The 26,396-nt window shown below is 39.9% G+C and overlaps 1 protein-coding gene across 2 annotated transcripts in view; it reads right to left on the bottom strand.

Moving 5' to 3' along the window:
* LOC105559205 (beta-1,4-N-acetylgalactosaminyltransferase bre-4) overlaps positions 1 to 26,396 on the bottom strand; it is a 162,399-nt gene that overhangs the window by 16,388 nt on the left and 119,615 nt on the right. For both annotated transcript variants that reach the window (XM_012007317.1, XM_012007316.1), the window contains exons 3-5: positions 23,819 to 24,243; positions 4,990 to 5,258; positions 4,053 to 4,289 (exon numbers count right to left, since the gene is read on the bottom strand). In XM_012007317.1, the coding sequence (XP_011862707.1) occupies positions 4,053 to 4,289; positions 4,990 to 5,258; positions 23,819 to 23,976 (664 nt within the window). In that variant the 5' untranslated portion in view covers positions 23,977 to 24,243. The remainder of the gene's footprint in view (positions 1 to 4,052; positions 4,290 to 4,989; positions 5,259 to 23,818; positions 24,244 to 26,396) is intronic.

The raw sequence follows: 26,396 nt of genomic DNA, 5'->3' as shown, positions 1-26,396 counted from the left end.
AGGTGGGGTGGGATAGGGGGTGGGGCGCGCGCAGCGCGCCGTGCCAAAAACACTTGCGACTTACGTGTTTAATCAACTTTCTCAGCCTGTATCTCCGAAACTATTTGAGTCCCCCCCTTATATATATATGAAATGACTCGGGAAGACATCCCCAACAACATATTTAAAAATAAAACAAATCGGAGAGGAAGTCGCTTTTATGCATAATTACCACGTCAACAAATAGGGACCGCCGAATTTTAAAAAGGATTATGGCGAAGCAACATAAAACTACCGCGGCACAGGTGACAGCAGAACTCAACAGTCACCTGAACAATTCTGTTTCGACAAAAACAGTACGGCGGGAGCTTCGTAAAGGTAACATTTATGGCAGGGCTGCAATTTCAAAACCTCTCATAGCGGATGCCAACGCGAAGCTGAGAAAGAAGTGGTGCCACGATCGTAAAACTTGTACAATTTTTCTGTGAGTGACTGAACAATGTCGGCAACGAAATTGTTATACAACGGCGTGAATTTGCCAATTTTAATTCGGTACGATTTTTCAGGATCGCATCGTGCAGCTTCTGCTGCGTTTACGATTAGCCGTGACTCATGGTGTTTTCGGTGTAAACTCGATGTACACCACATTGCGGGAATCACGGGGAAAACGCTAGTTAGTCCCTCAGGCTTGCAGGATTAGATAGCACTTAAGCCTGACTTACGCGGGGTCTTCGGGAGTAGCCTGACAGTGAGTAACAGTTCGGCGCATTTTCTAAGGAATCGCGCGCGCAGCGCTACGGCGAGAATAAATCGTTGCTGTTTCGCCGTAATTAATCGCACCGGCGCCGGTGAAATATTGTCTTCGTTAAATTATCGCGAGAATTCATTGCCTGGCGATCTGCCGTAAATTAACGTCATTACGACATAATAGCGATCCGATTGAAATAATTCCACGACGGAGAATCCTTCTTTATTCGCTTCGGGAGGATTGTAGGACGGTAGCAATGGCATTGTATATAATCCTTATTAAATTATCGCGAGAAGATTCGTTCGTTCCGCGACGATTTGTAGCAAATTAACGCACGCTGCGACGTAACGGGAATCGATTTCAAATACTCCAGCAGTGAAAATCTTTTCACGATCTTTGAATGGAGTCTTCGTTAAATTGTCCCGAAAATTGTATCCCCGACTTGTCGGAAATTTAGTAAAGAATACGAACTTTTAGATACTTCTAATAAAAAAAAAATCACATTTATAGAAAACAGTATAAAAAAGTTGAATTCAGAAGAAAATTAATTAATGCTTATTTATTTTATGTGAATTATTTAACATATACTGCCGTAATATCTTTCTTGATAAATATCGATACGATAATGGATTTTCATTCAATGCTTTTCCCTAACGAAACGTGCGACCGCGATGAAAAATTGCGAAACAACCGTCGCTCTTTCTTTTTTTTTTTATATTCATTTGCATACGGAGCGGAGAAACGCGAATGAAATCGGATTTAGGATTCCATCAGGAATTCCACACTCGAAACTTTCCAGCGGAAACCATATTAAATTGCACCGACATTTTCGAGAGACATTTCGAATGTATGATAAAATGGACACGCCGGAAGTAATATTGCTCCGCTAAATTGATTTGAGATCGTTGTTTTGAAGTGGCAAACGAAGACATCAAACACAGAAGCGATATATGAATTTAAAATGCAATGCTCAATTCGCTGAGTGCAAATAAGAACATAGAGCATTTCACAATGTTCCTCCGCCAATTTCGATTTAATGTCAACAAAGGCGATATTACTTTCATTCAAATTAACGTTAATTGTGTGCGGCTTTCCACAAAGGGATTGTTCGTATTTGAGTTTTCCCTCGACGTGCGCTAGAGACTTCGCGAAATGCGCAATGTGGTAAAATCACCAGCACTGACGAATCGGATATTATGTAGCGACAAATTTGTTCACATTGTTACGAAACTTCCTTCGCATGTAATTTCATTGTGCATCATACACACACCGGAAGTGTACAGAAGCGCTGCGTGGAATAACAAGAGAATTAATCACAGTCATATTTTGACGTCTCGCATACGCGGTAAGTAAACAAACTTAGTCGAGCAATTTTAATGAAGATAAATTGCGAGCCCGTGCTCGCAGCCCTTCAATAGCCAAGATAAATCGCATTTTCTTGGGCGACTGAATAGAATGATAGATTCTGCATCCCCGGCCGAAGAAAATGCTATTATCTCTCCCCCCGTAAGATAATTTTCTTTATATTTCTTTTTTTTATTAATCAAACCCGAGCTCTGATATCGCCCAACATGTTGCTTGGGAAAAGAAACGGATTGTTAAAAATTTCGACGATTATTGTGGTTTATCAGTCGCGGAAATTTTTGGAATGTCGAGCGTCGAACGCTGAGCGCCGGTTCCGAAAAATAACGTTGCGCCGTAAACGAAACAGTCTATTCTCGTTGTGCCTAAGTAATCACGCGGCGACAGTCGAACGTATGGCGTAAAGATACAAAGTGAAGCAATCTGGTGGATGCGCAGTGCCAACCAATCAGAAGTGGCCCAAACTACCGAATTGACCAATCGGAAATTTGCCCCAACCTGGCAAACTGCAAATCATTGCGGCTGAATGCAGGAAGAACCAATGAACAATTTACAAAGTAATTGTAATTACAAAGATTTAATTTTCCTTTCGTTTTCCTCCGACTGAGCCTCGCGAAAACTTTATCACGGAATTTCGTGCAAGATCAGATTTCAATTTCGTATATTTTCAAAAATTATTTGAAATTAAGAAAATATGTTATAACTTGTCAAATATATTTTCTCTGTATTGACGTTATCGTATTTGTCGATTTGCAAAATATTGTATTTATAATTACATAATTTTCGGAGAATTCTGAAATATTCCTATTTTCCATTGACAAATTCGAGGTGATACCCGTAACGTTTATCTTCCCCATCTTCCACCTCTTTCCCGTGTTACTGCGGTAGTCGCGATCTGTAATCATCAGCCTCGCGGAGCACGTCGTAAAAGCAGTCCATAACATAATTCATAACCTGGTGATTAAGATTTAAGGAACGTAATTACAATGTAAAGCCGATGTCGGGGCAGTGACCTGAGAGAAGACGCTTTTCCGTTGTCATTAAATAAACATTAAATGACAGAAACAACCGCATCCGCGCCGGAGATTACATTGTGAGTTCCGAGAGTTTTTAAAAGAATTTCATTAAAATATAAGCCCGGCGCAGTGCCGGCGAAATGATCTCGCGCCGTATCTCTCGAGGGTCCATGCGTTGCCGCGGTCGGTCGATTACTCGAGTCGTCGGTGAAAGAGCGAGAGACGTAGAGGATGTACACAAATTTAATTAAAAATTAAGTCGCAGAGCTTAGAGGCTACGACGGAAACTTTGTAAACGGCCTCTTCCGCCCGACTCTTGCTCCGCCGGCATTTCCCTCCCGGTAGGAGGATCTCCACTCGCAGAGACAAGCGGGAAAATACGAGGAGCAAGAGGAACGTCCGCTAGACGGCAATAAATCGTAGCAAAGTATCGGCTTACACGCACCAACGAGGAGAAGAGGCTCGCGGCAGATCGTACGTTTATATTCGCTCCGCGGAAACAAACCGTGTGCTCCGAAGGACGTTATCGAAACACCGGAATGCACACGTCAGTCGCATGTATTCGGGACGCTCAGGGTGAATAAGAATTTACGATTCCGACATATCACACCTTTACACCATGGACATGCCGAAATTCAAGCGGCGACTGGAGACTGATTGCGACTTTTTTTTTAACGAGAATTACATCGTCCGCCAAGAAACTCGCCAATTCCGATATTATCACTTACTTAATTAAATAAATCGCCAATGTCCAAAGATCAATGTCAACGACCTTAGAGATTTTCGAGATCGGTTTCAATTCACCTCGGGAATGGAAACGTGCTCGAAGATTTTCGCGCCGAGTGCTGGAAGCTGCGGCTACACCGAGAAACCGTGCACGAAAACGCATCTGCGAGGGACGAGGGGACGAACGCGCGGTCAATTCAGCTGCGACGAGTCTCACTCACCTTCCTGCTCGATCACGAAGATCTGATAGTCGATCTGCTGGCGCAGTAGAATCGGATGCAGATTGTAGAGGAGGGCCTGCAGATGCTGCGGTCGGTCGCGAAATGGAATAATTATGGCGACGCGATGCCTGGCGACGCAGTCCGCGGGCCGACCCGTCCCGCCCGCCTTCACCTCCATGAATGACCTCTCCATCTCGGACAACGGTGGCGGTGACTTACTGACGACCACCGGTCCAACTGAGAACGGAAAGAACAGGGGGTTGAAGAAGAGACGGGAGTAACATCGGGAGAAGCGCGGCGAAGAAAGAAATGCAACGTATGTCTCACTTTTGCCCAATGGGCTGAATTTATAGCATCAAGAATTATTTGACGCCAGTACACGACTAACAATAATTAAGCGTTCAATCGACCGTAACTGGCAATATGTTTTTGACGCAGAAAATTTATCGCGAAAAATATTACCTCAGCCAGGGTTTGAACCTGGACCTCCCTGCACTCCAGCCGGGCGTCTCACCAATTTAACCACATTATATGCCTCTGCGGTCGAATTGGTGAGACGCCCGCCTAGAGTGTAGGTCCAGGTTCAAACCCTGGCTGAGGTAATATTTTTCGCGATAAATTTTCTGTGTTAAAAACACATTGCCAGTTACGGTCGATTAAAAGCTTAATTATTGAATTTATAGCGTTCGTTGCTCCTACAATAAAAATGGGACGTCACAGCTACTTCTTATGCGGATATCGGAACGCGATTATTAATAAATTTTCTACATTTCTATTTTTAATATCGATCTGTTTACCGCGATATTTCATTCCCGGGTTCAGGTGCAGCGAAATCGTAAAACACAGTTTCAGAGCGATTTCGCGATACGCGGGTTACAAATTTGAACTCCCCGAGATTGATTACGGATGAATAAATCTCAATTTTGTTTTCACTCACCCAAATTCGGGGGGATAAGGGGACACCGTGGCAGCGTCGCGTTGCTGGTCGCGTTTGCCACCGGAAGCTCTCGCGTGGTTCCACCGGCGGCGACCAGGTTTCTGACCGGTACCGACTCGGTTCTGGATGAGTTCGATAGGCCCTTGGCCAGTATTGGGAGCAGCGTCGTCGAGGATACATTGCCACCCGCGGCTAAACTCGGCACGACCGTGGCTTGACCGTATATGATCAAACCGCGCGGGTGGGTTCTGTACGAGCGATCCGCGTATCTGTAATACAGAAAGAAAACGAGTAAGAAACATCATGTAAACGTGCACGTGAACACGTTAAAAGTTACATTAAAACGCTGCGACAAATAAGCATCGGTGATTTGGCTTGATGGGCTCGATGGTGACATCTCGCGCGATGGTATCTGATTGTAAGGACAACTTTGTAATTACAGTGGTAACATTTGCATGGATTAACTCGCTGTCACAGCTGCACTTCTTTTCGCGTGTCTTTCTCGTGTCACGTATAACCTGACGTTAATCGTAAAACCATATTAAATGCTAATTGGCGATCGATTTACATTAGCGATTCCAAAATTAATGTCGGGCTCGCGAGTATATCGCTTCCCGCGTAACACGTACGCATCCGGGAGCCAATTATTATCTATTGATTGCACATCGCGGGCAGCTACATACAGCTATTACAAGGCTGACTGTGCAACGCTTCCTCTAATTGAGAGAGCGATGTTCAGCGATTAGAGGACCGTTCGACCGTCTAATTGCGACAAAGATTTGTGCTTCGAAGTCGAGAATTTCTAACTCAATCGAACATAGCAATAGTGTCATTTATATTCAAACTGCTTCCAAAACAAATTACGTTTACGAGGAGGCTGCAGAGTGAATACTTCTAGTTGTGCTCTCTTGCGAACTCAGTAAGAATTTCCCTTTAAAAACGACCCTTTGGCTATTCCTAATTTCTCTAAAAGAATATTAAATCAATAGTTTATTAATTTGTGAGCAATGATGTTAGAACAAATTCATTTATTCGTTGTATTTCGATATACAGGGTGGTCTAAAAGTCCCGGAACGGTTGAATATCCCGAGAAATTGTGGGTGGATCGGAAAACGGAAAAATACGTATTTCCTATTTTTGAAAGAGCTATCGAATGATACCAAAATTGACCCCCCACCCCCACCCCTGTGGGTGGGGCGGGGGACAACTTTAAAATCTTAAATGGGAACCCCTACTTTTTATTGCAGATTCGAATTCTACGTCCAAAAACACGTAAATTTTGTCTAAACCTTTTTTTTCGATTCCTGATAGATGGCGCTGCATTCGGCGAAAATAATAACGTCACCGTATGATCTTTCTCTATCACCAAATCCCCGCATCATGAGAATTGTTATTCTTTCCCTCTCTGACAATGCCATTGTTGACAGTATAATGAAGTAAAGAATTTTCTAAACTTTTCCTATTAATACTCTAATAAAGTCTGCAAATAAACTTTAAATTGTAATAGAAATCCCTAAAATATTCCAAGATGAATAAGGTGTTTCCGGTTCAAGAGGTAGACTGTGAATGAATTTACTCAAGCACCCCAAAGTATCCCGAAATGAATAAGTGTTTCTTGTTCAAGAGGTGGAATGTAAATGAATTTACTCAAGCATCCCAAAGTAATAAGATGATAATCACGGGATGATACCGTGGGATCACCTGATCCTGTGGAATCATGGGTTGATTCCGTAGGATTATCTAATTCCCATCAATTCAACTGGAAAATCTAATCACATGTTAGTTTTTCGATCTGATGCGCGATTCTCGAAAATATTGAAAAATGTCATTTTTGCGTTTTCAGCGCCATCTATCAAGATTACAAAAAAATGTTTCAGACAAAACTTACGTACTTTTTAACGTGGAATGCGAATCTGGTATAAAAAGTGGGGGTTCCCATTTTAGATTTTAAAGTTGTCCCCCGCCCCACCCACAGGGGTGGGGGTGGGGGGTCAATTTTGGTATCATTCGATAGCTCTTTCAAAAATAGGAAATACGTATTTTTCCGTTTTCCGATCCACCCACAATTTCTCGGGATATTCAACCGTTCCGGGACTTTTAGACCACCCTGTATGATATAAGGAAACATATTCACACGATTTTTCGTTGAACTATACAATAGCTGCAATAAATACTTTTATTTAATATTACCCCGGTTTTCAACAACGTCGTTTAACTTTGATCTTACTTTGATTCGACCTTTGTGTCTTTTTGTGTTACAGTTGAGCGGGTGGAAATGGGTCTTAATACAAGTACATCGCTTAAAATTTTTGGGAACTTTGAAAAATTCTTGAAAAAGCTGACAAATTTTTGGAAATGCCGAAAATTTCTTGGAATCTTGCGAGAAATTCTTGGAAATGCCGAAAAACATTTTAGTAATAGGGAAATGTTTAATAACCATTTTGGTTATGATTTACAATTACAGGATTCTTAATGAAATTCTGGCCGCGCAAAATTCGGGCTAAATCTTGGTTCAAAATAGGTAGAGGCTTAGAAGGAAAAAAAGGAATATTAGTTTAGTCAAAAAATGCAGTAGAATATATTCACAGTTAAGATGATCTCAGAAACTGACAAAGCCGAATTCAATAAGGTTAATGCCATTAAAGTTTTATTAAATCGTGGAAAGTCAGGAAGACGACGATACACCCCGGTGTAACGACTCGCTCGCAGAATCTCTGAGAATTAAACCGGATACCGACTCATCCGGCGGCGTTTCCCTTGCTCATCTCGCAAAAATTTCCCGACCTCTCTACCTCGGCGTAAAGACCTCCTAGGAAATTTTATGCGGCGGCACGGCCTCGAACTTTAAAAGTGATTTTCTCTGGCCGCGAGCGTTTACTGCATCTTTGCGCCAGTTTTTTTTCCTTAATTCTAAGTCCAGAACGACTTACGTATATATCTTCTAACTCAATTGCGACAGCAGTTTGCTTGAATGCCATATAAATATTCGAGAGTACTCGAGAGAGCTGAGCGCTTTAAAAAAATCTATAATTTTAAATTTTATATTAGTGTTATTTTAAATCCACATTACTCGTTAATAACATTATAAACTGAAAAGTCTTAACGAGCTTTAAAACTACAGAACCTTAGAATTGTGTAGGATAAACTTTTCTAGTGATTTTACGCTTGAAGAAAATGGACTTTGCTATAATCGCGATTGCGTATAATGATTTTATCATTATTTGTAAATGAAACTAGTTTAATTTCATTCGAGATACATTAATTTTAAAGGTAATTTACAAAGTACTGGAATTTTGATACATCTATTTCGTCTAATAAATTATTCTTTCCAAGATTTTCCATTTTCTCTTGTTTCCACGTTTCTCCGAGAAGACAAACGAATTTTTGTCCAGTAAATTGACTCGATTCTCTTACGACGAACCTTAAAATCGAAAATCGTACGGGTACCTTGACGTGAAACTTGACTAGTTTTCCGGTCCGCTTTTGCGTTCTAATTCACTTAAGGTTTACGACGGACCAAAGTACGCGGCAAGAAATTACGACAAACTTGATCCACGCAAGACGACATCTCCTCTCGGTTGCCTCCTCGATGCGCTTCGTTCGTTCCTCTCTCTTCTCGCTGCGAGAGCGTCAGCGAATTTCCCGAGTTTACGAGCCGGTCCGCTTGCAGTTGCAATTTCCGGGACTGCCGCCGGCCACCGCTGCGACTGCAATCTAACGTCCTTCCCTTCCTCTTTCAAGCGCATGCAACGGATAGGTCGCTACGTGCAAAATCATGAGACAGCGCTCACAGTATTCCTAGTGTCCGTGACAAAGGCCCGCGATAAGCTAAATAGGGACTCAAGCGCGCGACACCGTGGTTTTAGTACATTAAAGCTCGGGATACCATTCGCCATTCTACGACACTGTAGCGCCGAGGCAAGAAAATTACGTGAAATGAAATTTAAGAGAGACCAAATTTTCTTTCGGCAATAAACTCTGGATACATCTAAAATTTTATAACCAGCAGGAATTTTCAGTCTAACAGGATTTATCTAAGGAATCGTGCAATTGTGAAAAAAAATCTCAGTCGCGAAAGTATTTATACTTTTATGTAATAATTAATTAACTCTTACGTAAAAATAACTAATAAAGTATACGATGTCCGTGTGTTGGACATATATATTTAATAATAAAAATTAAGTAGAGCGGAATCGAAATAAGAACAAAATACCGCGAACTACATTTGATTTTGTACGATTGATTTCAATTTCATATCAAAAGAACTTAAGTGTTTTTTGTTATCATATCTGGCATTTTTAATCTTTAATTGTCGCAACGTTTCGACCATGGTTTGTGGTCCTTTTCAAGCGAACTAAGTAACGTAATGGACGTAACATTAGGCTTGTTTTCTGTTCCTACACTAGTGAACTAGTGCAATAAATTGGAGTAAGACAAGCATATTTTTTCTCATTCTAGCTTACTGCACTAGTTCACCAGTGCAGGAACAGAAAACAAACCCATTATGTGTATATCGCTCGTCCATACGAGACTGTGTTTGTGGTCGCATAAATGTTGCACACGTTCTATGTAATTGCGTGACAAGAGACAACTTCGTTCGAGGAGTGACAAAGGATAACGTAATTCCTAAAATATGAACACTGCCTTTCTATTTATCTGATAATAGCCTGGTCAGTTGATCAGCGGCTGGTAAACGATGATCGTTTCTGTCGTCACGTCACGTTTACTTCGCATCACTTGTTTCCCTTATTTTCGCCGTGGCGTAACTTTGGCGTTGAGCGAGCAAAGTTTAGACTGTGGTTCGCTTGCGGAACGATTACATGAAAGTCGGCGAAGTTACGGGCCACAATGTTGATCGGTTTTCATGAGAAGGCATCTCGCGATAAGGGCCGGTGCGAAAGTTGCGGCAGGTGTGTGCAGGTGGATTCTATTTGCATGCTACGTTCTCTCTCGACGTTACGCCAACGGCGAGCCTGTTTACGAAGATTTTTGAAGCCGAGATAGAATCACCTCCGCAATCTCGCGTGACGAGAAAATTTACAATCTAATAGAACTTGGTGCGAAACAGAGCAGACTGCGTCAGAGTCAACGAATAATCGTTCAGAGAACATTAATCTGAGCATTAAGTAGAGTAAAACTCGTATAAATAATAATACGTATAAACATATTGCAGATATAACAATTAACGTTATGAAAAATGTCAAGAAAACTTTTCTTATAACAATTTATGTGCGAAACAGGACAGACTGCATCGAAGTCAACGAATAATCGTTCAGAGAAGATTAATATCAGAGCATTAAGTAGAGTAAAACTCGTATAAGTAATAATACGTATAAACATATTGCAGATGTAATAATTCGTGTTATAAGAAATGTGAAGAAAACCTTTCTTATAAAAATTTATATGCGAAACAGAGCAGACTGCATAAAAGTCAACGAATAATCGTTCAGAGAAGGTTAATCAGAGCATCAAGTAGAGTAAAAATCGTATAAACATATTGCAGATGTAATAATTCGTGTTATAGAAAATGTCAAGAAAACCTCTCTCATAAAAATGTATATATAAATGAAAAGATTTATTTTACGCTATACCGGCCACATTTTCTCCACCGCAAGCAATAATGTTACAAATTTCAAGGTAAACGGCGAGTCCGTAACGATTCCATAACTGAGATATGTCTCTATTTATCTCGGCTGCGAAATAGTTCCGATGCCCCGCGATATTTCGGGAAGGTGGAGAACGCCGGTGGTATCGAGCGTCGTCTCGAATTTAATTAAATCCACCTCGTGCCGCCTTGCACATCCGTTTGGATCGGACGGGGCGAGAGGCGCACATCCAGAGAAACGGGCAAGAGCGACTAATGATTCAGTTGATTGCGAGACTTAAGAGAACTCGACGACGCTCATGACGACGATGAAACTCGCGTCGACGACAGACAATCCGGACGATCAAACGAACGAGCGGCTTAACCACGTGCCAAGATTCGAAATGCGTGTTCAACGTTGTCTGGAATTAATTTGTTCCCGAGGTGCAATAATTAATATAAAATATGCGAAAAGGAGGCGTGTAAAAGTTAAAGGGATTTAAGAAGATTCGTGAATTTGAAAGTTCCACAACTAAACGCGTCGATATATGAAATAATAAAATATGCTGTGAAAACGTCAGGAGTAACGTATTGGCAACTGACTAAATGCATTTCGATCAACTTTGATTAATTAATTAATTCGACACTACGCAAAATAAAACACAATGACGGTTTTGTCATTCAAACTTTTATGAGACATAAAATTGAAATCCTTATATAATGCATTAAATATAAAATTAACAAAGGTCACTGAAAGTATCAACGCGGCGCGAGTTTTTGGGACAAAAATATTTAATTTCAATTAGCAATGTACAATAATACGGACGTGTCGACTTCGCTTCGCTTTGAGCCGTCTTCAGCGATGTCGAAACAGCAAATTGTAGTTACTTCTCGCATTGCTCTCATGAGTGTACTTCAAAATTGGATAATGAAAAAGTCAAGTTTCGAATTAAAAGGTTGGCGTAATGCGACTACATTTTTTGCGACCCTATCTTTCGCAATAGTTCTAAAGATGCATATCAGTATTGATATCATTAAACTGATTATCAATTTAATTATGAGATTGGACTTTCTAGCTTCAAACTACGTTTCAAGCCCGACGGTAACAGCGTAGTTGGCTAACAATAAGAGCAAACTGTACGTAAATTCACGCAAAAAAAGGGCACATAAAGATCCAGCCCGACCATTTACTTGATTGTTATCATATCGACCAAACTCATTAAATATGACTAAATGATCCTAGTCATATTGTCGAGAGAACGCGAAATAGAATAATAGAAATTAGGGCAGAAGTCACGAGAAAATTACGTCAATCGAATTACTGGTAAAAGGAAACAGTCGATAAATTACAAAAAGGTTACTGTCGAAAACAACCGAATTATTTGCAAGATGCGAAACTTTACGGAATATGGTCGACGAGGAATAATAAGCATAAAAGTTTCTTATTTAATATGCATTAATATGTATACAATAAAAATTACAAGATACGTGACAACAGTAATAGACACATTCATGGTAATTAGGCAATGCATTATAATGTCCATTCGAAGAGCGCAATCACCATAATTATCTATGTATATTGATGAGCCTCGGCACAAAGATCATAGCTGGATTGAGCCGAGAAGAAAATGAGGACGGGGCACGCCGCGAAAATATTTTCTTTGTGCATGTGCGATCATAAGGAAGTCTCGGGGATTTCGACGAAATTCCCGCCACGTTCGGAACGGCATAAATCTGACATGACTCATCCCGGCCGTCGATACGGGATCGGCCGCGTGCACCACCTGGTACAAAAATATTATACCCTGCCGGCTATGCAGCAACCGAATAGGAATCTTCGAAAATCTTTCCCCCCCTGTTATAGAGCCGGCGCGGAGGGTATCCTTGCGGTGAGGCGGGCACGCGGAAAACGGCACTGAAAGCTTGGCGAAACGCGCCGATACGTAAAGATGTATTTCTCGATGCACGTGACGGGGGTTTTTAAAAGTCGATGCGCGATCAACGCGACTGGTTATCGCGATAAAATCGTGAGGGAACCGCGAGTATTATTCGAATATTGCGCGCTCTCGTGCGAGAATAAACAGAAAACATGCGCGAATATTGAAAATAAAGTTTGTCACATCAATTACATCGTTCTATATTACAATATAGTATCGTTTTAATTAAAATCGCTGCGATCGCGTAATTTATTTGAATATTTTTTTGATAATGTAAAGTTAAATTTATTTACCTGTGGCTTTAAATTAATGCACATATATCGTTAATTCGTTAACGTTGGAATTGTCATTATTTGGTTTTAATTTTAAGTGGACTTTTATTGCGATGGAAATTTAAGTCCCATAAATAATCACTTGTAAAATCTTTAATGGCAAAGTTAAGAAGATTATCTCGACAGATGGCGATTTCCCGTCGAACTTTCCTTAGGGACGAATCGCCGATCGTCTGTCAGGGGACGCTTACGGTTGACAAAATATCCGATAACGACGGCACTCTTGTCTTCGATAAAATCCATCTCTCGTATCGGGCCAAGTTTCCCGCGCCACTTTTATATCGGCACCGATAATTTCAATTTTTTCCAATTTAGGGGAGGATATCGAGGCAGAGCGCGAAGTGTTCTGACGATGATGCATCTTTAACGTCGAGACGACGCGCTGGCTCACGCCTTTCGAAAGAAGCGACGGAAAAGGAAGGAAGGAAGGAATGACGGACTCGAGAGTCCTCGGGGACGCCGGGGTCGTCAAAGCGCGAGGAAACTCTACATCGATCGGCAATGTCGCGCACGGAAACGTCCGTTAAAAGTTTGACAGGACTCTCTACCCGGAGTCTCACCGCAAAGTGGAGTTTCAGACGGCAGACGGGGGGGGGGGGGTGCAGCAATAGAGTAGGAAAAAAAAACAATGCCTCCCGACGCGCCGAGTAAGGTTTAAGTGCGTATCCCAACTTTTTGCGCGTCCCTCTAATTTTCAAAATTGCAGCGATAAAGATAATTTAAAGGAATAAAGGGCTAAGAGCCGTGACAGGGTGTTAGTGTCTTAATATTTCATATTTTTAAATTTACTGCGAAAAATACTACCTCAGCCAGGGTTTCGTAACATGCGTTTCTTACTTTCATTTAATTACTTGGTCGGGTGGGAGGGTAACAATGGGGATACATTGGGTGGATGATTGTACTGTGTTTTAAGCAAATTGAGTGGCAGTTCTATTCGAGATCCACTAACGTACGGTTGCTGCTCGAAAATTTTATAAATTGACATCGCTATTAAAAATCCACTGACTACCGAAACATTATAAATTTGCTGCCACAGACTCGCGAACTCATTCTGTTTCGGCATAAATTAATTTGTTCAGCCAACATTAGAGTGTACTTGAAAGGGACTCGATAAAGAGGTCGAAACGTTGCGACTTGAACATGTATTTTTTTTGCCAGTTTGGTCGATTTAAAAAAATTTTCCCTGTGTTTTAAGACTGACTGTTTAAGCCGGCGCGCAGTTCTCGTTTACGAATACTGTCACGATGGGTGGCATTCGGGAATCAACGCCATACGATTTTAATAAAGATAATGTTGGGAATCTTTTTTATCCTCAAGAGTCTGTTGTATAAATATTACTTTCAGAATGCTTTTTATACGGACGTATTTTGAGTTTCAGTGGAAATGGAGTACGACTCGATAAAAGACAAAAAAAGAAGGACTTATTGGTTTGATCTTCGATGGCGAAGGGTCTACGTTCGAGACATGATCAAACAAGTAATTTACGGTGTAATCGGGTTAATAGAACGTGAAAGAACGTAGGACTCGATATTAAGAAAAAAAGGGGTTGAATAGAGAAAATATCTTTGCGGATATCACACAAATTAAATTTGCATTGCATTTGTTTTTATTGCAAAGATTAAATGTGGATCTTCTGCAGATGAATTGTCTTTTCGATTCTTTCTTTATCGCATTAATAAAATTATATACATATACAGTTAGAGTTAATTTTACATATAATTAAAATAAATATTAATGTCTCCGGCTCTTCCCTTTATTATTTACAACTTCGAGATTTGATGTAATCCTTTTTCATTTCTATTAATATACATGGAAAGTTAGACTTTGGCTGAAACTCCGTAAATTTTATCAATAAAAAGAAACGGTGACAGCATGTCGGTACAAATGTTAACATATTTGCAGTTTTAATTTAAATCCGCGCGTGACGGCATTCGGAAATTTCACGTCCCGAAGGAAAGTCACGTAGCGGAGCATGTCTGATTCGATATCTGATATTCTCCGATGGCGATATAACATAGACGATCAAGACAGCTAAATCCGACGGCGTGACGAGACTGCACGCTCGCATAACTCGGTGAGGAATTTACCAGGGAATATTCTTGACTTCCGGTATCCCCGGAGCATTCGTTCGATGGGACAGTATGACGTAAGGACGTGCTAATGTCCGGAATAATCGTACCGCGCTTTAAAAATGCCAAATCGTATTCGTAGGAGAAGAAGATAATTCCAAAATAGCCAAGACAGAAACGGTAAAGACAGATAATTTGGCATTAGAAGCTTTGTATAATTCACGCGCGTAGCCAATCTATATGCGAACATAAACACTTTGCTAATAATTCATAATACCCCAATGCCCGAGCTCAGTGAAATGACGAGACGTGCATTGTTAGATTATCCGCAGCGGTTCTCAAATTCGCAGAGCATATTTGTATTAAAGTGTAGAACGTTCCGGGAGCATCGAATTTAGCATGTAATCAGAAAACTTCGGAAGAACTTTCACTAGAAAACAAGAAAGTGGAAAAATGCAATCCTATTTCAAATATCCTATCGCTAACTCGATATGTGATATCGCTGTAAATGATTAAAATATCGTTAAAAATATGGAAAAGTTACACATCACGAGCCTTTTGTCGAGAAAAGGCAAATTTCGAATTTATGAAAGCATAACAAAAGCGCTTGGAAAAAGCGCATTGTATTTACATGAAATGTTATGTAATAAAATCTAGATGTTATCGGTTAATCATTTACAATCGTAATCACAAAATTCCTTTTTAATAAACAGAAAGTTCTTTTGTAACAAGAGAAAGCAGTAAATTCGTTTTAATTAAGTACGCATGAATATTCCCGTTGTTTTAATTAAACGTATGAATGTTAAATAACGAATCTCTAACACAGAATCGAATCTATAAAAGTCCTTGTGTTACTAAATATGAACAAGCGCTCCCATTTAAATACGAGAACCTCTGATAAAACGTCTCGCCATTAACGCGATCCGATAAGACAGATCGCATCGCGCGGTGGCATCACAACGTAATGATATAACCCGCTAATGTGACGTGGCACCGGAACAATATCCAGCAGGTTGATTTGCAGCAACGATCGTGACAGTGTCCCATGTTCGATCGCGTGTGCTCGCAATCGCGATCCAATCTATAATTTATCCCCGCGGCTATGTATCGCCAATACGCATCGCGTCGCGAAATAAACGAGTCAATCACGGCGTTTCAATCCTGCGATGCACACCCGAGATCTAGGAGATCCCAGTTCCATTTCTCCTCACTAATTCGACCATCGTGAAAGACAAGAAAGTGGAAAAAATCCAATCCTATTTCAAACATCCTATCCCTAACTCGATATGTGGTAAGCTGTAAATGATTAAAATATCGTTAAAAATATGAAAAAGTTACACATCACAAGCTTTTCGTCGAGGAACAGCAGATTTCGAATTTATAAAGACATAATATAAAATGTTTTGATTTTTCTTAATTATATTTAGCTGTAAGAGATTCTCGTGGTCTCTGAAAACAAAGTTTTCAAAGAAAAAAAATTAAAAGAATGAAAAATTTTATTAAAATTTATCAATAAAATATAATCGAGATATAATTGTGCGTGTGTTAAATTAAAAATATTTGCGTTTATTGCATTTATCGTTTCGAGCAGTGTTTTTGAATAAAAAGTTTTAATTGAACTTTTTTTATCTCAAAAAATACTGGAATTTGCAAATTAAAATACCCTAGAAAGAGTTATTAAAAAAATTAATGAAACAAGTATTTGCCATTTGTCATTTCGAGCAGTATTCGTTGAGACGTGAAGGTTCAATTGAACCATTTATTGTAAAAAACATAAGAAAATAATATACTTGAAGTTACTGAAGATCATTACGTGTCGCAAAAAAAATAAAGATAAAAATTCTACACTGTTTCGTTTTTAAAAAGCAATTTCGAAAAACAATTTAAAAGAGTACAAACTGCCACAAGGACATTTTCCACACGTATCGTTCCATTATTAAAAAAAAACATGCTTAATATTCGTAATTTGGAGGAAAATTGTATTTTTATCAAACATCCGTAATTTGGAGGAAAATTGCATTCTTATCAAACATAATGTATTTTTGCTACTAAAATCTTCGTTTCTAGTAGCAAAAATATGTTGTATGAAAAATACAACAAAACATGTTACCGTTATGCTTTCAATTTCGTTTTAAAACTAATAAATTAAAGTATCACGTTTTTTAAGTTATAAATTATTGAAGGAGAGGTGTACAAAAAGTGTTTGAAGATTGCTGTAAAAAATTAGATGTTGCTTGCAAATAACAAATTTGCTCAGTTAAAAGCAAAAAATACATATTGATACACGAAATAATTCGAAAGGTAGTTTTCACAATATCTCTAAAATGTTGCTACTACATTGTTCAAACTACAATGCAAATTTGTTTATACACTGTTTCTACAATATTGCACTACAATGTACCATATTGCCGCGTTACTGCAATGTATGTACATAGTTGCGAGCTTCCGTGCTGTATGGGTACGTACTATTTTGTGGCAGTCGCATACAAACCGTAATTGTAACCCGATGCAACTGAGCGAGTTGCGACAAAAGGTGACAAATTATCGTAGCCAGAGCGAAATTTTAAACTAATAGCCCGGCTCTTGCGCATTGTGTGCAGAGTAAAATCATAATGTTGCCAGAGGTGCTAACGCTAGTTCGCGTTAATTAAACGTCATTTTCAACGATGATGTACGACGAATGTTTAAAACCGTCGCTGTATCGTCATTTCACTGCCCGCGATGTGTAAAAATACATTTTTTTTATCTGTCTTCCATTTTCAACAGCCAATTCGAGAAACTCCAAAATAACGTGTCTCTTCTTTTTGTATTATTCGGGCATAAATAGCGTCTATTTCTGAAATCTACATTTTCCTTGTACACCGTGGACTACTCCTTATTTTATAATAAAATGATATCGAGTCGAGTTTGATAATTCGCAAATATAAATCGTGTTACATTTCCGTTAAGATTGATCCCAAATTTTCAAACATGGAGACACTACGTTCGAAAGCAGTTACAAATTATAATTTAGAAATTAATACAAACGAATTACACAGGCAACGTGAATATTGATAGCCGCCGTCAGATGTAACTATAAGCTGTCAAACATTGTCTCAGGCAACTCACGTAACAATAAATGTACTTGCAAATAGATTTAATATCGCCAGTAGTTTAAAACCAATGATATGTAGTTTTGTAAAACGACCTACACTGGTCAAAGTTTTTATTAAAAAAAACGTTTATTAAAAAAAACGTTTCGGTCCCAGATTTGGACCCTTTTCAGGTAATCTGCAAACATACATAACTCAGCACTAAACATTTTTTATATATAAAGCCCACTTTACACGATCTATAATTCGCAACAGAATTCGAGACAGAATTCCATTTAAAAATTTTTATGTATCGTGTAATACAGAAAACATTTGAACAACCAGAATTATAATTATAATGCTCCAATTTTGTAAATAGAAAAGATGCATCAAATATGTGTAGTGCATGAAAATGCGTGATTGATTAATTGTATCTGGTCTAATGAAAAACCTTAAGCATTGATTGCTGTGAGTATTTGTGTCCAATCGGCAGGGAAAACGGACCTCATCCATATGTAAATGTTATAACCTACACTAACCTAATCTACAAACATATATCAATTTAATATATGAAATTATAAAATAGAATTCTATCTTGAATTCTGCCGCGAATTATAGATCGTGTAAAGTGGGCTTAAAAAAAGAAAGTAATAAATAAATATACTTATTAGAAATTATATTATATAATGTAAAGATTCTTATCTTAAAAGATTCTCTTATCTGAAAAAAATACTTTTTCTATAGTTTGTCTTTTTTTAGCGCAAACTTGAGTTACATAAGAAAGGAGCTTTCGGGTGATAATGTTAAATGGACCACCCGTGCTGGTGCGTAAGCGTCGGCGTCGTGCGACAGAACGCGTTTCCTTTTGAGAGCTGGACCTCAGTCTTGATTTGCTAAAAGGTCGCGTTACGCCAGCGCAAACGTGAGCAAGAGCCACCTCCACGTTTTCTCGCTGCACGTTCGTTGGCTTGCCGTTTTGTAATAATAACGGCCGCTACAACACGAGAGCGAGAGACGCGCCTTTCATTACGCTCGCTGCAGCGCGCCCCAAAAGCGCCTAATTGCAGAGATTAGAAACGACAGCAAAAAAAAGAAGCAGTCGCGAGAAACGTCGCACGAAGTTTCTCGCATCCTTCACGTGCGACACAACTTTGGACGGATATTTATTGTCCCTCGGGGAGCATAAATATTTTAACATCATACGGCCGAGAAACACGTCGACCTCAATTTAAGTGATAAACCTTTTTAATTCGTAAACGAACATTTTCCTTTGTATCGCGAGATCCGTAGAGGATTGGAAGAAATTCACAAAATTAACTGTTTCACTGCGACATTTCAGACTGTATCTTATTGTTAGTTCCGAAGAAATCCCGAAATCTTTCTGACATTGAAAATTTTTGCTCTGAAATTTCGGCTTCGGATGTTTCGATTTCGATGTCTTTGCGTGCCGATCGATGCCGCCTATGGCGGCGCGAGCGACCGATTATTTCCCATTACGAGGGTTCCGTAAATCGCGCGTGTACCGGCACCCTCGTTAAGCAGCCACTTTGTCTCGTTACATAGCCAGATAATGAGATTTCCTGCGTATCTGCCATGAGCCCCAAAGGATAAGAACCGATTCTCAGCCATACGTTTATTCGAACACACATGTGCTGCATACAGCACGTTGTACAAAGATTTGTATAAGACACGCTATTTCCCATTCCCTTCTACAAAATACAAATTAAAAATGGACCAATGTTCTCACAAAATAGATAACACTCGCATTGAGCGATCGTGGTGTTCGAGATTTGACGATTATAATAATTTCGCCGCAAAGAGAGCCGAGAAAAACTTTCATCGGCTAAATCTATTAGTGTTTCCGATGGTGAATTTTTCCGATTACGTTTTCCGATTAAATGACGGATGCATCCGATAAAATTTCTCCGCGATGAAACGCAGTTACCGATGAAATTTTATTGAAAGACCGATCACACTTTTCATCGGACACACAATTTAATTGGATATATCCGTTTGTTATTATGTAATTGGATTATCCGGATTATATTTAATCGGACATTTTTCTCAGTGTAGAAACGTCGGGGACTAGCGATAAAATAGCGACGATAAATCTTACTTTCCTTCGTAACTTCGATCAAATACCTCAGTAATATCTCCTTCTTTTTCGTCGGCAAAATAAGTTTTATGTAACGAATTTACATATTTCAGCAACCTCATCGAAATCGAAGCGACTAGCGATTGAGACGATAGGTGCTGGCTGTGAATTATTAATGCGGTTGAGAGAGAGAGGGGGGGGGGGCACGGATAATTCTGCAGCGAGTCGAATGTGATTACGCGGTTCGTTACACGTATCTGGCATCAATGTTACTTAACACGGTTGGCTGCACACGCGCAAAGTGTATTCATCGTAACGCTGAAAATCACATTACAGGCCGGTTTTGTAATAATAATAATAATAAGCGACGCGCCGTGTACAAGCATGAAAAACATTTTAAAATTCAATCATAATTTCGCATTTTGCACCCATCCCTCAATTATTGGTTGGCTAAATAATCCGGGGGCAACGATTATTACATTGCTGGACGGACGATTCAACGATTAAATTTCGCTGCGGATAAATGGAGCCGGTTGAACATAACGAGAGAGTGATTCGATCCACTCTTTTATCCGGCCGCTTTGGAAGCGTGTATTTTCGCTTCATGACATTATTCAATTTCATTCGAAACACTATCCTCTCGACGCATTGTGAAAAACGCTGTATAATTATCGAGGCGTTGAAAAATGCAACGCGCAAAGCTCCCTTTAAAAGGAATTAATTTTTCAACCTCACCTTTCCTGTGAACATCATCAATTATTTAATGCTCCCGTTTCATCTTTATACATTGAGAAAATGATTAATAATTTTACATCACACTGCTCGAGCGAGGCCTACATGACACCAAAGCTCTAAGGCTGCATAAAATTAACGATCGTGTAACCAGATTAAGCGTATTAATCTTTTTATAGCTAATACATCGAGCGAGAAGTGCGTTAATAAATTGTAACAATTGTTTGGCCAGTAATGAAAAAGTTGTGATAAAGTCAGTCGGTATTAAATGGATGCACTTAAATTGAATTGAATTGTTTATACATATTGCCTTCTTACAAATTCCATTCCATCGTTCTACTTTAATAAATAAAATATATTCATTTTAATGGCATCGATCGTTTATCCGTCGTCCCTGGCTGTTAATAATATTTTAATAGCTTTTAACTTCGCTTCACGTTAAATACAGCAAGTCATGAGGAAAGAGATTTGCCGAGAGATGAATTGAGCTAACAGCTTTCCGTACAATTATTCGGGGACAATCTATCTAAAATCGTCAGTGGTGCAACAGCAGCGTTGACTGCGAATCCAGCTTAATTATCGCAGACGAGGGATCTTCCGTGAAATCTCTCGCGAAACTTCGCTTGAGGAAAGTTCACGTCAACAGTGCGGAGGGAAGGCGGCGGTCTGTCGTTTGCTCGCGGATTCGCACCCCCCTATTAATAATTCGCGACAATACGCCAGGGCGAACTTCGCGGGCGAGGCGTCAGCGAATCATGACGAGTCGGCCGATTATTAAGCCGGAAATCCAACGCCTGCGATTAACGCGGAATTACGGGGACGCATTGCACCTCCTGTCGTCGCGATAATGCACGCGCGCGGAATTTAAGCTGCGGAATCCGCGCGCGAGCCTCGCGATGCGCGCCGAGTATCTTCCAAGGCGCGCCTCGGGAGATTCGCATGGAGCTGGAATTGGTGCTTAACGCTTCGCCGAAAACGTAGAGCGCGGATTTATTGCGAGAGATATAGCAAGTCGGGAACTCGATATGTACGCCAAACGTTCCAAATGACTTAACTTGCCGATTCGAGTTAGTAGATTAATAAGCGAAAACGATTCTCGCATAAACGGCGGGAGTTTCGAATTTACGAGATACTTTCGAGCGTTATATATAGAATTTACGAACTCCGCAAGCGGCAACTCAAAATAAATTATCTGGGCTTTACAAAAGTCGGCATTTAAAAATTCGATATTTATCTAAAGAGAATTATATCTAGAAGAGAAGAATGCAACGTCTAATTCTCTTCTGATGTCCAAGCAAGTTCCCTGCTTGAAACTTTCACGTTTCGAAAATGTAACGCATAATAAATTTATTATCGCCAGTAGTTAAAAACCAATGAGGTCTAATTTTAACGACCTATACTGGCCGATGCTTTCATTTTAAAAAACAACACCCGTCACAACGTTTCGGTCCCGGATTTGGACTCTTCTCAAGTAATCTCAAATCATACTACTATATAAGTATCTGGTGTCTGTCTGTCCGTCCGTCCGTCTGTCTGTCTGTCTGACCGCGAACTTCTCCTACATTTGTGGACCAATCTTCTTGCAACTGGTCTCAAAATTTTCCAAATTTTTCTGGGATTGTGACGATGGGGTTTTTTTTTCAAGTTTTGCTCACCCACGCACGCACCCACGCATTCACACTGTTCGTTTGTTTCACCGGGAACTCCTCCTGCATTTGTGGACCGATCTTCTTGCAACCGGTCTTAAAAATTTTCAAAATTTTTCTGGGGAGGCTGCTATGGGTTTTTTTTAAGTTTTGCCCACCTACGCACCCACCCACGCATTCACACTGTTTGTTTGTTTGACAACGAACCCCTTTTACATTTGTGGACCGATCTTCTTGCAACCGGTCATGAAATTTTCCAAATTTTTCGGGAAAGACTGCTAAGAGGGTTTTTTTAATTTTTGCCCACCCACGCATTCAAACTGTTTGTTTGTCCGCGAGTAAATCAGTCATTTTTGGACCGATCTTCTTGCAATTGGTCTCTAAATTTTCCAAACGGAGATGGCTGCTATGTGGGTTTTTGAAAGTTTTGCTCACCAACGCATCCACCCACGCATTACTGTCTGTCTGTCAGACCGCGAGTTACTTAGTCATTTGTGGACCGATCTTCTTGCAACCACGAAAAAATTAGAAAAATTTTCAGACTGGTTGCGAGAAAACCGAATAATTTTTTGTACAAAAATCTAAAACTACGGTTCTTTAAAATTACAAACGGTTTAATTTAAAGAACAAATCAATAAAATCCTTAGAAAATACATAGGAAATCGATATTCGATTGTGTGAATTTTGCGAAGCTGGCCGAGCGTTGCTCATCTCACAAAATATTATACAGGGTGTACCGCAACTCGTGACCGAAATTTTAATAGCGTATTTCTGAGCAAAAAGTAAGACGAAAATCCCCTAATACGAAAATGTCGAGGCTATAATACTTTTCAAATGGGAAGCATTTATAATAGACAAATCAGGTAGTCTAAAGTTCGCGCGTTCAGGGACGGTACATTGCACAGTGATAAAGGTACTCTTGCATCTTTGCCGATATACCTCAAAAAATTTTAGTAATTATATGTACAACGAAAACAAACCACAAAACTTCGTACCTGTTACAAAATTATAAAAGATTACATATTAATTGGTTGGCCAATACCACTATGACAGTCGGCTGTGTACAAGCAAGAGAGTGATTACATTATATATTATTGAAATTTTTAACAAATGTCAAGAATAAATAAACTTATATATCAGTAACAAAATAATAATTGCTCTCATCGGTAGAAGAGTGCAAAGTCCATTGAAACTGCATCGTTGATTATTACCAAAACGTTGTAACGCGTTGTTTGTTTTTTTAAAATAAAAACATTGGCCAGTGTAGGTCGTTAAAATTCGACATAACGCAAAATGTTCGTCATATAAAAATTCATTAGTGCCCTACGGACAAGGTGGATTGAGCCGGACAGACGGCGCTTACCTGGTCGCGTTGATCGTGAAGATGGTCTCGATGGAGCGACGATCGAGCACGCCGCCGCTAAGCAGATACTGGACGGCGATCAGGGCGAGGACGACGCAGGCGAGCGCCTTGAGATGGGCACGATGCCACAGTGCCACGGCTGCGGCGGCCACAGGCATTGCATGCGCGAGACACCATAACTCCCTTCTAGCCGCCGTTAGAGGAGCACCGCCGTGCACCACGAGGCACTCCTCCCTGCTGGCCGCTTCCAGTTTCAGCTGCAGCTGCAGCCCGCGGGCCAGGGACCGACCCTGCCGTAGTCCTTCTTCTCCTCCCTCGATGGGCACGAAGGGAGAAAAGCCGCCTGGGGCTCCTCACTTCCGCTCGCCAGGAGCATTACCTCCGCGGACCCTCGCGACCGTCCCCTCGGACGAAGATAGTAATATCTGCGTAACAGAAAATGTTTTGCTTTGAGGGGCCTATTCTGTTAATTCGTTTACTGGCTATTAATATCGCTATCAATTTCGAATCTATATAAAACTTTATATAAATAGAGTGTAAAGTCGGTCATGTAATTGCGCGTTAATTACTTTATCTGTAATTACGCGTAGAATGTATATTTATCGTTGAAATTTCGACACTCCGGCTCGTTGATTAATAGACGTTTTACAATTTATCAACGTGCCATTAATTTGCCCTCTCATCGATTATTCCCAATTTTGATTTGCTAAAAAGGGAGACTATTTGCGATAATATAAATAATATGTTTGAAACATGAGAGGTGTTTAAAATTTCTGAAAGCAAGTAGCAGAGCCTGTATAAAATATTATTCCTTACACACTTAAATTTAGATAGATTCAATTGCTTCATAATTAAAACATTTTATTACTCGATTCTTTTCTACCGAAGAAATTATATAAGATTCAAATAAAAAAAATGTGATGTACGTTCTTCTTCTTGTGAATGAAGAAAACTCATTTGAGCGTGATATGTACTTATAGAGATGCGAATTTTTCACGAGATCTTTCGCTTGACCTCGCCTCGAAGCTAATATCACGCAGGGCCATTAACACCGTAAACTGTAAAATTTATCGCAAGGCAGCCTGGAAAAATGTAATAATACTGACGGTATCGTATACCTTCCGAAAGTTACGACCCGTGCTCGACAAAATAAAAAGAAAGTTCCTGAAGATACTGTAAATTAAAAACGTTGCAGGAATACTAAAAACGAACTTACCGAGAGTGTTATAATTGTATTGCCAATTTTTATCGAAATAATTTCATTGCAGAGTTCAGTTCTTTGATGTCTGTGCGCGAAAGCAATTTTGACATTATCTAATTTCAAAAGCGTTAACATATTTTCAGCTTGCAAGAACAGCCCTTCATTAAGTAATGCAGAATTTACTAAATTTAACATATAATATTTTAAAAGAAAGATAAAAATAGAAAACCAGTTGTTTGATGAGAAAGAAGTATGCTTGCCGTTGTTTTTAATAATTTAGAAAATTGTGCTTCTGCAACGCAATATGAATACACTTAGATATTCGTTTGCGCAAATCTCATGCGGCGGTAATAACATTAGCGAGACGCAGCCGAATCTGATACGTTGTCGGGAAAATCACTACATTATCGGAACTTCATCGGATCAAACTACAGCAGTTACTCTAAACCACGCGGACCGAAACTAATCCGAGTTTATGTGCCGGGAGCTCCTGAATAGTCTGTTTAACGAGTTGGTGGACTTATCGACTTGCGATGGTAACTCACTCGATTGTTTCGGCGCAATCTTTATTATAGTAACTCGTCAATTAAAAAGTGATTATCGGCCTTCATTAATAACGATCGCGATTGCAGATCCTGGCTCGTACCCGCGTATATTCGGCAGTCTAGATTGATTAATCTGTTGATTAATTAATTGGCAAATTTACCAGACTACATGGACAAATACGCGTACGTTTCTATCGCGAGTGTAGATTTGACCGCACGATTCCCGCCAAAGCGGAATTTGTACTGACACAGCAAGAGCATGATCACGGAAGAAAACTGTTGCAATTGCAAATTTGGAAAGTGGGATAAAATAAGAGTCAAATGAACACGCTGTGTCGCACGGCCGATCAAAAGCAATTACAGAGGAAAAAGTTAAATCCTAACGGTCTGTAAGCGTCATTTCCATTTTATATACTCACCATAGTTTTTTCCACCCCCTGGATTTTTCCAGCCAACCCTGATCATTATTAGTTGATCAGCCTCATATCATCGTATAGCGTACATTTATTATCATAGAAACGTATGCCACTCAGAACGCATCCGTTTGACTCGTTCTTTATCAAAGCTCTCTTTTATTCTTTACTGGTATATGAACGTACACGAATATTCACGTATTTCGTGTTAAGAAGGGGCCTGGAATATTGCTTCCGTCCTCTCTATCTTGTCTTTTGCGTGCTTCGACGTTCAACAATGCTAAGGTAGGTCGTGCTCTCCGTCTATTCATACCGTGCGCGCCTATGTTTAATATGCAGTCGTAATTCCAACCCTCTCCCAGTAATTCCTCTCTCTCTCTCTCTCTCCCCCTCCTCCCTCCCTCTCTCTCTCTCTCTCC

The sequence above is a fragment of the Vollenhovia emeryi genome, unplaced genomic scaffold, assembly GCF_000949405.1.
Source record: "Vollenhovia emeryi isolate VEMERY1.0 unplaced genomic scaffold, V.emery_V1.0 DF939285.1, whole genome shotgun sequence".
Classification (NCBI taxonomy): Eukaryota; Metazoa; Arthropoda; class Insecta; order Hymenoptera; family Formicidae; genus Vollenhovia; species Vollenhovia emeryi.
Note: the sequence above shows the minus strand (reverse complement) of the source record. Positions and strands in the feature narration are given on the sequence as shown.